General features: G+C 53.5%; 1 protein-coding gene across 1 annotated transcript in view; it reads right to left on the bottom strand.

The window, feature by feature from the left end:
- Positions 1 to 1,143: 1,143 nt before the first annotated feature.
- CCDC69 (coiled-coil domain containing 69) overlaps positions 1,144 to 12,663 on the bottom strand; it is a 32,185-nt gene continuing 20,665 nt past the window's right edge. The window contains exons 4-9 of the mRNA XM_084636364.1: positions 11,700 to 11,787; positions 10,671 to 10,744; positions 9,381 to 9,482; positions 8,675 to 8,794; positions 8,096 to 8,193; positions 1,144 to 7,539 (exon numbers count right to left, since the gene is read on the bottom strand). Of these exons, the coding sequence (XP_084492490.1) occupies positions 7,371 to 7,539; positions 8,096 to 8,193; positions 8,675 to 8,794; positions 9,381 to 9,482; positions 10,671 to 10,744; positions 11,700 to 11,787 (651 nt within the window). The 3' untranslated portion in view covers positions 1,144 to 7,370. The remainder of the gene's footprint in view (positions 7,540 to 8,095; positions 8,194 to 8,674; positions 8,795 to 9,380; positions 9,483 to 10,670; positions 10,745 to 11,699; positions 11,788 to 12,663) is intronic.

The following is a 12,663-nucleotide window of genomic DNA, read 5'->3' as shown; positions in this document are numbered from 1 at the left end:
CCCTTTTATATCAGGCCAGAGAAATGTATCATAGAAGATTAGGGTTGGAAGAGACCTCAGAGGTCATCCAGTCCAACCCCCTGCTCAAAGCAGGACCAACCCCAACTAAATCATCCCAGCCAGGGCTTTGTCAAGCCTGACCTTAAAAGCCTCTAAGGATGGAGATTCCACCACCTCCCTAGGTAACCCATTCCAGTGCTTCACCACCCTCCTAGTGAAATAATGTTTCCTAATATCCAACCTAGACCTCCCCCACTGCAACTTGAGACCACTGCTCCTTGTTCTGTCATCTGCCACCCCTGAGAATGACTGATGGCTGAAGGCCTCGTCTCCCCCTACCTCCCCTGACTCCTTCCTGACCGAGCAGGCTGAAAAGATATTAGCAAAATACCAATGTGGGAGAGAACGAGTGAGCTGTGCAGAACACCCCGCAGCCTAATTGGTCCCAGGCATTGGGGAGAGCTGGAGGCATGACAGAACGGCTGGCCAGACTCCAGAGATCCTCTTGGTCAGAGACCAGCAGAGGCAGCCTCTGTGAAGGTTTGCTCTTCCAGCCAACTCTCCTGTGGATGGGGTCACTCATGTTGCCCCGATGCATGTGAGTGCTGCTGTCCTGAGGGTCAGTGCTGGATGCCCAGCAGAGTCTTTCCATGGCTGTGACAGCCGCAACAGCAGGACTCAAGCTGCCTTTCCGCCCCTGCCCATACTTTCCTGTCTCCTGGCCCACAAGGAGCTGAGACTTCTCTCTGTGGAAGCTGTTTCCTTTTAAAATGAGTTTAGTGCAAGTGACAATTGCCTGATTGACAGCTCTGGGGAGCCACGTTCTCAGGGTCTCTGCGGAACTGGGGTAGGTTCTTGTGGTTAGCACAATGGCATAGGACTCAGGAGATCAGGATTTGGTTCCCAACTCTGCCACTGATGCCCTTGGCAAAGTCATGGAGGGCCAGGTTTTCCAAAGAGCTCAGCTCCCTATTCTATCTCGGGGGTTCGTTCTGCCCATCCCCATGTGCTCTCAGTTCCTTCCATGTACAATCAGTGGCAACAGAAAGGCTCGCATGAACTTCTTGGCATCTCTGTCAACTGCTTGCAGGAAGGATTTTTTAAAAACAAGGGTTAATTTCTCTCTGTAGTGGGGTTTATTTAGGCTGCTTCATTTCAGGGTTTACTTTGATTGGGGAATAAGGGGTGTCTTTTAGGTGGGTCGATAAGGGGCAGAGTTTCTAAAGTGCTCAGCAGCCAGAAGCTCCCATTGCAACACCGGTGGCCAGGTTTTCAAGCTTTCAGCACCCCATAGACTCCCAACCTGCTGCGTTCTTCCGAACATCCTTAGCCTCAGTGCTGCAGTTCCCCATCTGTACAATGGGGATAAAACTGTAGTCCCCCTCCCACCTGGGATAATTTCACCAGTGCTCGAGGGGCTAACATACTGTCATGATGGGGGCCAGATCTGTAGCTAGAAAACAATGGGTGCGAACTCTCGTTGCCCCCCCCACCCACACACACTGAGCTGCCTGTGTGTCTCTGTCCTAACAGGGAAGGGCAGGAGATGGGTAAGACGGTAGCTCAGTCAGTCTTTGGCTTCTCTGCCAAGACCGCTGACAAGGAAAGCAAATCGTGGGGGTGCTTCCTATGGAGATCTGTGTGCTAGCCACAGACCTGACACTCAACAGCTCCTTTCTGCGGGGAGGTGGCCCTCGGGGCCATCCAAGCCCACCCAGGATGCTGGCGGAGGGTGGGAATTTCTGCAGTACTAAGTGCATTAGGAACACGAGTCCACACTGACCTCTGCTCCAGGGAGAATCCCACCCAGGATCCCTTCCCCTCCCATCTGAATGTGAGCGCTAGAAAAACTTCAGCCAGCTCCAATGGGATCTCTGGGGCAGCTAAAGAGAAAAACACAGGCCAGCCCTGAAACACCCTCTGCTTCCAAAGGGCCCATGCTTGCACCGCATACATTGTAGCGTAGGCAAGGCACAGGTGACTCACAGCGGGAATCTGAGCTCTGTTCTCATACAGGAAAGGGCTTCTCACCGACCGCACTTATACACAACACCGGAAAGGGACCCTTGCAGCCAGTCTCCCCGTATCGTAAGGTCTTGGTAGCTGGCGTCTTCCCCTCTCTCCCAGTTTCAGGGAGGGTGCAGGCTGGGTTCTGCAGCTTCTCCTCTGTTCTGGGACGAGGGTTTAACGGCCTCCCTCCCAAACACAGGGCAGGTTCTCTGCACCCCATCTGTGGTGGGGCAGCTAGTTATAACCCTCCCAGCAGTCAAGAAAAGGCTAAAGAACTCCTGTGGTCACGATCAGCCCCAACCGGCCGCACCTGTGCGGCTTGTCAGCCCTGGGGCTGGGCCCTCCTGAGACCCTGCCCAGCTTGAGCTCCGGGACCAGGGCCCTGGCTAAAGAGGAGCAGCTGAGGAGCAGCTTGGGAGCGCCGCCAACCTGAGGGGAGAAGATGGGCCGGTTTGTTTCTTTTGTTGAAAAGCCTTGGCCTTTAGCCACGCGGAGGGTGGGGGGCCAGTGTTTCGTCCGGAGCCGGAGAGACTGCTTCCCTCCTTTGTGTGCGGGAGGGGCCAGGGGCCCTGGAACTACTTTCTTTTTTGTCTGGACTGTTTTATACCCCGGGAAAAGGGTGGACTGTAAGGGGTGCAGCCAGAGGGCCAGGCCACAGGACTGCTGCTGCCCAGGGAACGATCTATGAGGTGAGTAGCTGCCTGCCCTGACCCCAAGGGGGGCGACATCAAGACACAACCGTCGACACTGTCCCATTGCAACCCCCCGAAGGAGCTGCTGAAGCAATCCGTGCCATGAGCCAAGGAAAGGCACACGCCGCCACCTGGAAAATACTGACATTTCATTTTTTGGGTATCTTCCCCTTCCAGAACTGTATTGTTACAGCCTTTAGCACACAGGTCTGTTTCACACACACACACGCACGGCTCCACGCTCCTGGTGCAAAGCTCAGGGGCAGTCTGTGGCACTAGCTAACGCTCCTCTTGGTCTCTCCTGAAAGCATTCGCACGCCCAGTGGAAAGTGCTTGCGTGCATCCAATTAGTGCGCGTCAGCTCCCCAGCCACGCCACACTGGGCCGCCGTCTCCTCTCACCCTGATTTACCTGTCTGCGTGGGCACATTAGGGCACGGAGGAGGGGGGAAGGAAAGAGAAGACAGCCAGCGACGGGGCTGGCTTTACACATACCACTACAAACACAACGGGGACTTAGAAAGAAGCCACCCCTAGAGGAGTAACAGATACCCCAAAGTTAGCAGCCTCTGTTCGGCTTCCACAGCAGGAGCTGGTATCTCTGTGGCAAGAGGACAGCAGCCAAGTCTTAAGATGGATGCCATGCCCTGTGACGACTGGACAGAGCACCATCCCTAGCAGAGCGCAGGCCCAGGTGTTCTCTTCCCGGCCACTGTACTCTGAGCAAGTTGTAGGGTGGCACCCAAACACGGTTCAAGTTCTAAGTCCGCGGCGTGTGGATTAACTCACTGCCACCAGCGCAGACTTTGCTAACGGCTGGTTCCTCAGCTAAGACAGGCCCTGGGAGAGTCTCAGGGCTCTGAGCCCTCGGCGAGGGAAGTAGGAGCACACAATTCAGGGGGCCACGTTGTCGTGATGCATCCTATGACCGTCGTGCTTCTCAGAGCCAAGATTTGTAGACTTCAAGGCCAGAAGGGACCACTGTGGTGGCCTAGTCTGAGCTCCTAGACAGGTGCATCTCTACCTAGTTCTTAAGCCTACTTCAGCGCTCCCTTAGGCTGGTGTAACTCTAAGGCAGTTGCTCATGTCACGTCAGTGTAGGCGAAAGGAGAATGGAGCCCACCAGAGCTGCTCCTGTCTGCTGCTATGTACAGTCTCTTTCTAGGCCAACCCACTCGGAGTGCCCTGGGCTCTGTAAGAAATGGGGCCGCAAGGAAAGGTACAGGATGGGGAAGCCGGGGAGTTGTAATTAGTCAGTACTGAGTGAGCAATGACTTCTCCATTGTTCTCAAGAGCCCTGCTAAGTTCCCTTCACTCAGGCCCCCGGGCTTGTGGGGGTTCTAGAAAGACTGTCAAAGGTTTGAGACATCTTCAGGGGATCTTGTCTACCCCTCTCATAGACTGAGCTATGCAGAGCAGAACAGACTGGTTTCCCCCCAGCCCCGTTGTGCCAACATAGGCACTGTGCAGACACTCGGCTCTCAGCGAGGATTGACCCTGTTGCAGTTCACATTCTAGACCCAGCTTCCCCCCGCCCCATTTGCTCTCAAAGATGGTCGAGGAGAACTGCTTGTTAGTTGTGGTGTCAGTGATCTGGAGCATTTCTGTGCAATGTCTAAAAATGTCTCCTGGGGCCTGAGGTTTATAAAGGAAAGAGGCACAGAAGAGAATGAGAAAATGGAAAGATAACGAGGAAGAGAAGGGGCAGGGAAGGGTGGGAACGATCTTGAATTTCCCACACCCATGGAAACAGGCGGCTCCCAGACACAGAAAGGCCTCATTTCACTGTGAAAATGGTGACCCTTCTTTGGGAAAATGGCCAATTTTCACCTGAAGCAAATTGCCCAGGTTTCTTAGGGGGCTGAACGGGATCTTGTGACTCTCCAAGTGCTGCCTGCTAGCACACAAATGACAAGATTTCAGCGTGGGCCAAACTCTCACCAAAGAAACAGCCATTCTCCCAGGTGAATCACGGCCAGGCCAACAGTAGGGTGGGTCTGCCCAGCCTGGCAGTCAGGTTGCGTGAGAAAAAACTCTTTCCACTTGACAAACAGGACAATGGAGCCAGAAGCAGCACTGTTCATTGGCAGAGAATTTTCAGAGTTCAGTGGTGTATGGGACCCAGCTGACAAGATGCCTGGTGCTTTGTGTTACCAGTGACTCCAGTGTGAAGTGAGCGTGGGGTTTTCGGAGTGCACAGCTGCTTGTTTGCAGGCATCATGTGTTCTTCCAGGGTCACCATCATTTCCATAGCGACGGTGGGGAGGATTAAAGGTTCATGTGGGGAGTAAACAGCAGGAGCAGGTGAGCTCGCAAGGAACAAATGTTCTTTTCCAGGAGGTGTCCTGTAGCTATGAGAGAGCGAGGGGGTGAGTCTAGAGTGCAGTGGACAATGCTTTGCAAATGACCGGAGGCATCAGGGGCTTATTGTACAGAGCAAATCTGATATGACATCAAGGGGCCAGAGTCTTATTTACAAACAGGCTCCCTGACACCACACTGGCAAGAGGAAAGGGGTCTTAAAGGGGGAATAAATTACATTTGTGCCCTCTTTCTGGCCCTTTTGCCCTGCCAGAGCGGTGTAAAGGAGCCTTAGTGTAAGAGGAGATCTGGCCCTGTGATGGCGTATAAACCTCCAGCTTGGTTAACCCAGCCTGAGACCCGTTAGGCCACTGGGTGGCACCTGGAGCAGTGTTAAGTGTAACTGGAGGTGGGCCTTCATAAGGGAAGGAGCACAGCAGAAAGAAAGGCCAGGGAGGAGACCCAGGAGAGAGGTAGATCCAGGACTGTTCTCTCTTGGGCTAAGGGCAGAGAGGAGGCTAGAGCCAGAACTAGAAGGGGCTGGCCCAGGAGGAAGCCTGGGGCAATAGGACTATTGTCCTGAGCCAGGAGGAAGCAGGAGGCAGTGACAGCAAAATCTAAGGGGGATTTGGACTGAAGCTTGGAAGACTGTGAAGAGGAGCTGCAGAAGGGGACAGGCACCTGTGGCAGACCCAAAGAAGGGGAGATTCCAGGGAGGGAAGCCCTGGGAGGCAGTGCTCTGAAACAAAAGCAAGAGAGAACTTGGCAGGCTGTGGGCTGAACTCTGGCAAGAAGCCAACAGGAAGGAGGGCATGGGACCTGGAAGAGAAGCCGAGTCTGTCAGGGAAAGCCACCAGGGCCATGGACAATCAAAAGGCGAAGGCTACAGGAGATGGTGATTCTCACTGCAGCAGCCCCAAGGAAGGTTCACTATGGAGCTGGGAACCAGAAAGGACCAGCATGGCAGGAGACAAGGGGTCTGGCCAGGGTGAGCCCAGCACAGGGTTCAGGAAAGTACTGGGAGCTCAGCGGGACTAGACAAGCAGCCCCGCTCACAGGAGCAAACTTTCCAGTCACCCTCCATGGGCCCATGTAACCTAGTCATTGGGCACCAGGAGCTCTAGGCACCCCATCTCCTCCCCAGAGGTGTTACTGGACCACATGTTCCATCTGCAGGCAGGTCTGGGATTTCTGAGACAGGGGCATGCAGCTGTCCATCTTCCCCTCTGCTGCTCCCCAAACTCCTGCTGAAGGCGCTCATTGGTCCAGCTCTGGTTGCCACTGCCAGGTGGTTTCCAGGGACAGGGGTGCGTGGGCAACCCTATGGAGCTGGAACCATCTGCTCCCAGAAAGCCTGAGCAGTGAGCGCACCAGGGAGAGACAAGCTCTGTCCACCTCTCGCTCACTGTGTTACCTTTCCCCATCCTCACTTGGCCCAGCAGACATTCCCCCCTGTTTGCCACCTCGGGCACCACTTCGGGTGGCTGCTACGGGCCATCGGGGCCGTTTCTCCAGCTGGGAACAGCAGGCTTGCTGCTTCTTCTGAAGCTGGTATTGCTTCTTGGCCAGCAGCAGGCACAGTCTTCTGGAAGCCAGTGCCAGCCCTGAGCCTGGGTCACACAGAGCAGCATGTTCCAGCTCCAAGACTCTCAAACTTTCCTTGTGGGGTTGTTCTTGAAGAATACCAGAGAGAGAGACGCCAAGGGGTCTCCTCACCCGCTGCCTGCCAGTGTACACCACAAAGCCACCCGTGGCTGATGCTGGACTCAGCTAGTTGCTGTTTTAAACAGCTCCATCTGAGATGAGCATCCTTCACTTTGTTTCTGGTTAGAGACGGACCCGAGCTGCGAACTTCAGCCCCGGAGCCTGATCCAAACTTCCCCAAAAGCTGAGGTTGTTCAGATGCAGGGCTCCGGTTCAGCTTCACCTGGGCAAACCAGTGCGTGAAACAGGCCTCTCCTTCCTGAACGCACCGGAGAGCTCCTTAGCTTTGCTAGCTTGTTCCCCTTGTAATCACAGCTACTGATTGAGATGTGAAGCCAGGGGCAGTCAGGATACCTCACACCACATGTGTCTAGGTTCTGGGGTGTCTCGTAAGCTCCCCCATGTTCAGAGTCAGGCAGGGGGACACACAGGAGGGTTAAAAGCACATTGAAAAGGTTCCAAGAAATACTGCACTGTCCCCTTAGAGGGAGGCCGTCCCAGGGTTGGAAGTCTGAGGAGCTCCCCTTCTACTGGACAGAGTCCCCATGACAGCAGCTTTGGACCTGTGCAATAAAGGAAGCGCTAAAACGAGGGGTGGAAGAGTCTCTGGTGCCCCTCGCTTGCTTCCTCATCCCAGCAGCCTCCGTCGCCACTTCCCAGAGCACTACGTGGCAATGAGCGGCACCTCACTGGAGGGGATGGGGAAGGTAGAGGAGGAGTCACCATTCAGGACCCTGTACAGCAGCTCTTCCTTCTCCCGGTGCGCCTGCTCCCGCAGCTGGGACTCCTTGTCCAGGGCCTCCCGAACCACCAGGAGCTCGTCAGACAGTTGCCTGCAAAGAAACAGCAGGTGACGAAGCTGAGCCGGTAAGAATCCCGGAGTGAGATGGCGATCAGGGCCCTGCCAGCTGTTCTGATCACTGCCAAAGGAGGCCAGGGCAGTGGGGACATGAAATGGGCTTGAAAAGGGGGTGGTGCTGTGCCAGGTCATGGTCTGCCTCACACATACACTCTCACCAGAGCCAGATGGGTGCAATGCACGCCCAAGTTCGTGAATGCACATACACCCCACATATTCACCCGAACTAGGTCAGTGCCGTGTAAAGTCACGTACCCACAGGAGGCCTGGCTAGTGCACCTCAGCCCTATCATGCGGCACCCCTACTCTCATAGCTCTTCTCAGCTATCTCCCCCTGACCTGCAGCCTCTGTGCTCGCTTTGATGCCATCATACCTGCTGTTTGTGTCCTGTCCCAGCATCTAGTTATCAGCCTTGCATTCAGAAAACAGCCTCTCTTGAGTGCAATTCATACCTAGCCCAGCGCTCAGCCCCCGTGAGCTCTGACAATGGCAGCAGGTAGGTTGTACTGCACTACGCTACACATGTTACCTTGTCATTGTCAAGTGGTTCTGTGTCCGAACGTGCAGATCCTCATTCTCCTGCTGAAGGGTTTTCACTTTCTCCTCCAGAAGCAGGTTCTTCTCCATCTGTGACATCCCAGAAGGGTTGGGGAAGGGAGGATTCAAAGGAGAGGTCAAGGGTCAGAAGTGATATGAATTTGGCAAAAGACGATCCCCTATGCTGGTTCATGAGGTCCTGCCTAAGGGCCAACGTCAGAACATTGATGGTTACTGACAAAAGTTGCCTCTATGCGAGGTTAGTGATGCATAGCAGCAACCTGCTGTGTATGCCAGCAAACACCCAGCACTGTAGCAGCCTGGTCCAATTAGTGCAGCCCTCCATCTGCTGGCTGCCCTCACTGTGTCCGCGTCCTACACGCTAGCTCGGCTGAGAGGCCAGCCAGGACATAGAGCTGCCCACAGGTAGCAGGTGAGCCAGAGGGGAATGCGCCTGGAGAACGCTGTTTGCATTCAGGTAGGTGGCGCGCTCTCCTGTAGACTGTGCTTTTCCATCTCTGCCCCTGGAAAGGAGTCCATGGACTTTTTGGAAGAAGAACATCAAACCCACCACTGTTTCCAAGTTCAGCAGCTTCTTGTCCAGGTCATGGATGCGTTCGTTCTTCATCTCTATGACAAAATGCAGACTCTCCAGTTCTTGCTCCCAGAACTGGCTGGGGCTCCCATAATCCTAGAAGGGGAGAAAGAAAATGCATGAGTTCCCCACTGACTGGAGAGGTTGGGGGCGGGCTAATGCATGGTTCTGGTTTGGTTCTTCATTCCAACGGAGGTGAGCCAAAGATGATGACCGTTAGTAGGCATGTGTTCTCAGTCCTGGGTTGATAGGATTCTTACCCCCCAAAATGTGCTTACTAGTGTTCATTCAGTGCCTACATGCATGTCTTTACGGCATTTGCATTAGCCACCTGAGTGCAAGGAGCTTGAACTACCTTTATAATGCACAGAATATGTACCCTTAATTTTCTTATGATCTACTTCCTATCCCTTTGCTTACTTCAACCGTACTACAGGTTTACCAGGCACCATGAACACTACCCTCTCCAGATCCAGTGATGGGGAGTTTTCCAGGGAGGCCTCTCTTTGGCTTTTATTTTGGTGACAAAGCATTTATAGCATACAGATGCTTCTATGACTCTGTAAGTTTGAGCTGTCCATTGCCACTACTGTGAATCTAACAGGCTTGCTCGGAGACCCTGGCAAATGATGGGTTAAAGAAATATCCTCCCAGGAGGCCACAGTTCGCTTATTTCCTGCACCTGAATATGTTTCTTATAGTCTCTGCTCAAGATCGATTCCTCCACCCGTTTCATTTTCTCCTGGAAGGATTTCAGCTGGGAATTCAACCTGTCAATCATCTCCTAGGGCAGAAGAGAAAGGAAGAGGGATGTGATTATGAGTCCTGTTTTATGACCTCCCCTCCAGCAGGGGCACTGTTCATATAAGGAAAGAAAATGACCTACTGCATTGTACGGAGGTGGCAGGAGTCAAATGGCAAGACATTTCACAATGACTAACGAAGCCCCATGCAGCAATTCCCTAATACAGTATTTAATGGCACCAGGGAGCAGTTCCCACTGTAATGCCTTCTGCCATCCTGGCTTCCTTGGTTACAATGGGTCAATCGGTAACCATGGGAGAGATCTCTTTATAATCAGCACTTCCTGGGTTGCTCGTATAAGAACAGACTCCCTGACTCTGCCACTTCTGCTATGAGCCACAGTAAGGCAGTTAGGCAGCTTGTTCGCACCCGTTTCACGTCTGGAGTGTTCAGGCTACAGGCTTGCCTGCCAGCAGAGATGTGCCCCAACCAAAACCTGAGCTCTGAGCGCCATTAACAACATGGAGCCATTCCAAACGCAAGCCACCTGTCCCCTGTGTCAGTAGTGGTGTGATGGGGTGTCTGCCCCACACTGGCATGCAAGGGGTTAATAAGCTCTCGGGAGGCTATGCTGGAAGCAGCCAATAGGAGAGGGACTGTGAGCAGGGTCCCTGACTCCCTGCAACTCAAGGAGGGAGGACTGGGTGCCTTGCAGGTGGAGGGAAGCTAGCACCCTGGACAGAGCAGGGCAGGAACAGGGGAGCGCCCGGCTGGCTGCTAGGACTGGCACGTGGAGGCGAGGGCGAAGAAGGTGCTGGGGCTGCAGGGAACTCTGCACTTTTTTGATTGAGCCAGTGAAGGACTGTTTTATACTTTGGAACTGAAAGCCCAGGTGGCCATTTCGATTTAAATCTCTCTTTGACTGCTGCAAAATTAAGGCACGCTCACTTTGTGAGAGGCCCCTCTGGGCTCAGGTGAGCCAGTCATTCCCACAAACAGCCAGCCTGGATTACCCAAGGGTGGTGGACTCCGAGCAGCTCGAACAACCTTTGCTTTCTCAATTTGGCTCTCATGAAAAGTAAGGGGCAGCCAGTGCTGTTTTGCCTCAGGGGTAGTTCAGGCAGGTCCCTTGGAAGCTTCCCCCAGTGCCCTCAGACCTGTGCACTGAATCTGGAGAGCTCTGCTCCACAGGGAATTTCTCAGCAAGCCAAAGCAAGGGGACCAGCACCTGTAAGGAAGACTGGGACCTTTGGTAGGATTCCCTTAAGAGCATCGTCTCCTGGTCATGGACCCTCTGGAGTTCTGCAAGGGAAACATAAAATCAGTGTCAAAAGCAGGAGACAGTGTCAAAAGACAGGAAAGCAAGCCCTGCCCAAGCCCCTTACCTGCACAGAATGGCAGTAGATGGCCCTGCCACAGGGGGGACCAGAGTTACTCTGGGCTAAGAGTCAGCAGAGGCTTGGGACTGTAAACAGAGGAAATGCAGTTTCTTGGAGCAGCCTTGCAGCTGGGAGCTCCCTGGAGGACTCGCTCAGCTAAAGCCACAGGGCTACTAGCTGAGTGATTGCCACGCTAAGGAGAGAGGCAGTATGCCAGCCGTAGCGAAAGGAGAAAGAGAGGGAATGACCCCATCACCATTCCCAGCCTTACTGCTGAGACTGGGTGAGCAGATCTCGCGTTGTTGGCTGCAGTGTAAACGCTACCAGCCCACAAGCTCCCTGGGACGCCTCCTGCTCCGATGGAAGGGGTCTCTTTTTTGAAGCATTTTAGGTTTATTTCAGAGGCACTGGCATTGCAAGTGTAATACCCCAGTGGGGTCAATTTTCCAAACGTTGGGCTGGGTTTCTACAAACGCTCCATGCTAGCTAATGAACTACAGAGTAATACCTCCTGCCAGCATTTCTCCATGCCCTTCCTAGGGTACCCTCCCTCTTGGCTTGAAGAGGTGCAGGCCACAGGACAGTAAGCGAGCACCATCGCACCTCTGAGAGCATGACAGGGGACAGTACGGTAATCCAGAGGGCATGGTAGGTGATTGCCAACGGGGCCAGTCAAAACATGGGCAGATCTCTCGGACACATAACATCTAATGACAATGCTGAATATTCATTACAGGAGTGATCAGCCTCTGCTCAAGAGAGCCACGGAGGCTGGAGAGGAGAAGAGAGGCAAGAACAGCCCTGTGAGAAGTTTAAACCATAGCGGTGGTGGCATAGAGGGAAGCCAGCGCCTAGCAAAGGAGAGACTCGGGCCTTACCTCGGAGGTTCTCTTCATGCTCTCTCTTCAGTGTGTCGAACTGCTCTGAGAGCTGCTTTTTAAGCTCTAAATCTCTTTCCTTTTCCACCTAGAAACAAAGTGAACAACAAGCCCTAAGTATCTGGGGAATTCAGAGAAATTGAAGTGTACCTGCCTGTGCAGTCTCCTATTTATCTCCTGGGCGGCAGATCCAGTTTCCTGGTGCTATTTTTATGAATTAATTTAACTTTGGTACTTATGACAGTGAGGGGTTAATATCACTGGCAACAATATGTGGCGGGGGAGGGGGAGAGCATCACACACATCTCTGCTAGGACAGCTGACCTGCAACACCCTGGACTTTTCCAGGATTTCCTGGACAACTGCCCTTTTTGCTGAGCTCTGTGGTATCAGTAAAAGGGGGACAAGGAGGAGTGAACCACTGAGCTCAGTTTCACTCACAGCTAAGGCTATGATTTTGGCACGTAAATTTCACAACAGAGTGCCGGGGGGAAAAAACAAGTCAGAGAAGGGGGAGAAGTTGGAGAGCGAGCTCACCTTGCAGCAGGTGAGATTAGGCACAGCCTCCTGCTCTGGGCATTCCGAGCTGGGGAATGGGTCACAGCCCCTCTCAGGTTGGGTCTGTCTACCCCGCCATAGATGGGGCTGGAGGGGCCAAACCTGAATAATGCCGTGACCCCAGTGCACCAGGTCAAATGTGATTTTACAGCCATTTCTGAGATTTCATGGACTTTATTCAAATTCACGATTTCCGTGACCTTCATGACAAAACTGTAGCCTTACTCATGGCCTTAGGTGTCTAGAGGTGAAATCTGAGGACACTAACCAACCATACGGAGTCTGCTAACCCTGGGGAAGGCAGACAGGTGTCTATAACTGGGGGAGCAGGCCAGCTGGCTCTGAATGTGAGATCAGGGCTGAAAGGGGAATGTCAAAGCCTGCTAGCTGACCACCAAAGGATCTC

Source organism: Lepidochelys olivacea (genome assembly GCF_965140295.1).
Source record: "Lepidochelys olivacea isolate rLepOli2 genome assembly, chromosome: 8".
Taxonomy (NCBI): domain Eukaryota; kingdom Metazoa; phylum Chordata; order Testudines; family Cheloniidae; genus Lepidochelys; species Lepidochelys olivacea.
Note: the sequence above shows the minus strand (reverse complement) of the source record. Positions and strands in the feature narration are given on the sequence as shown.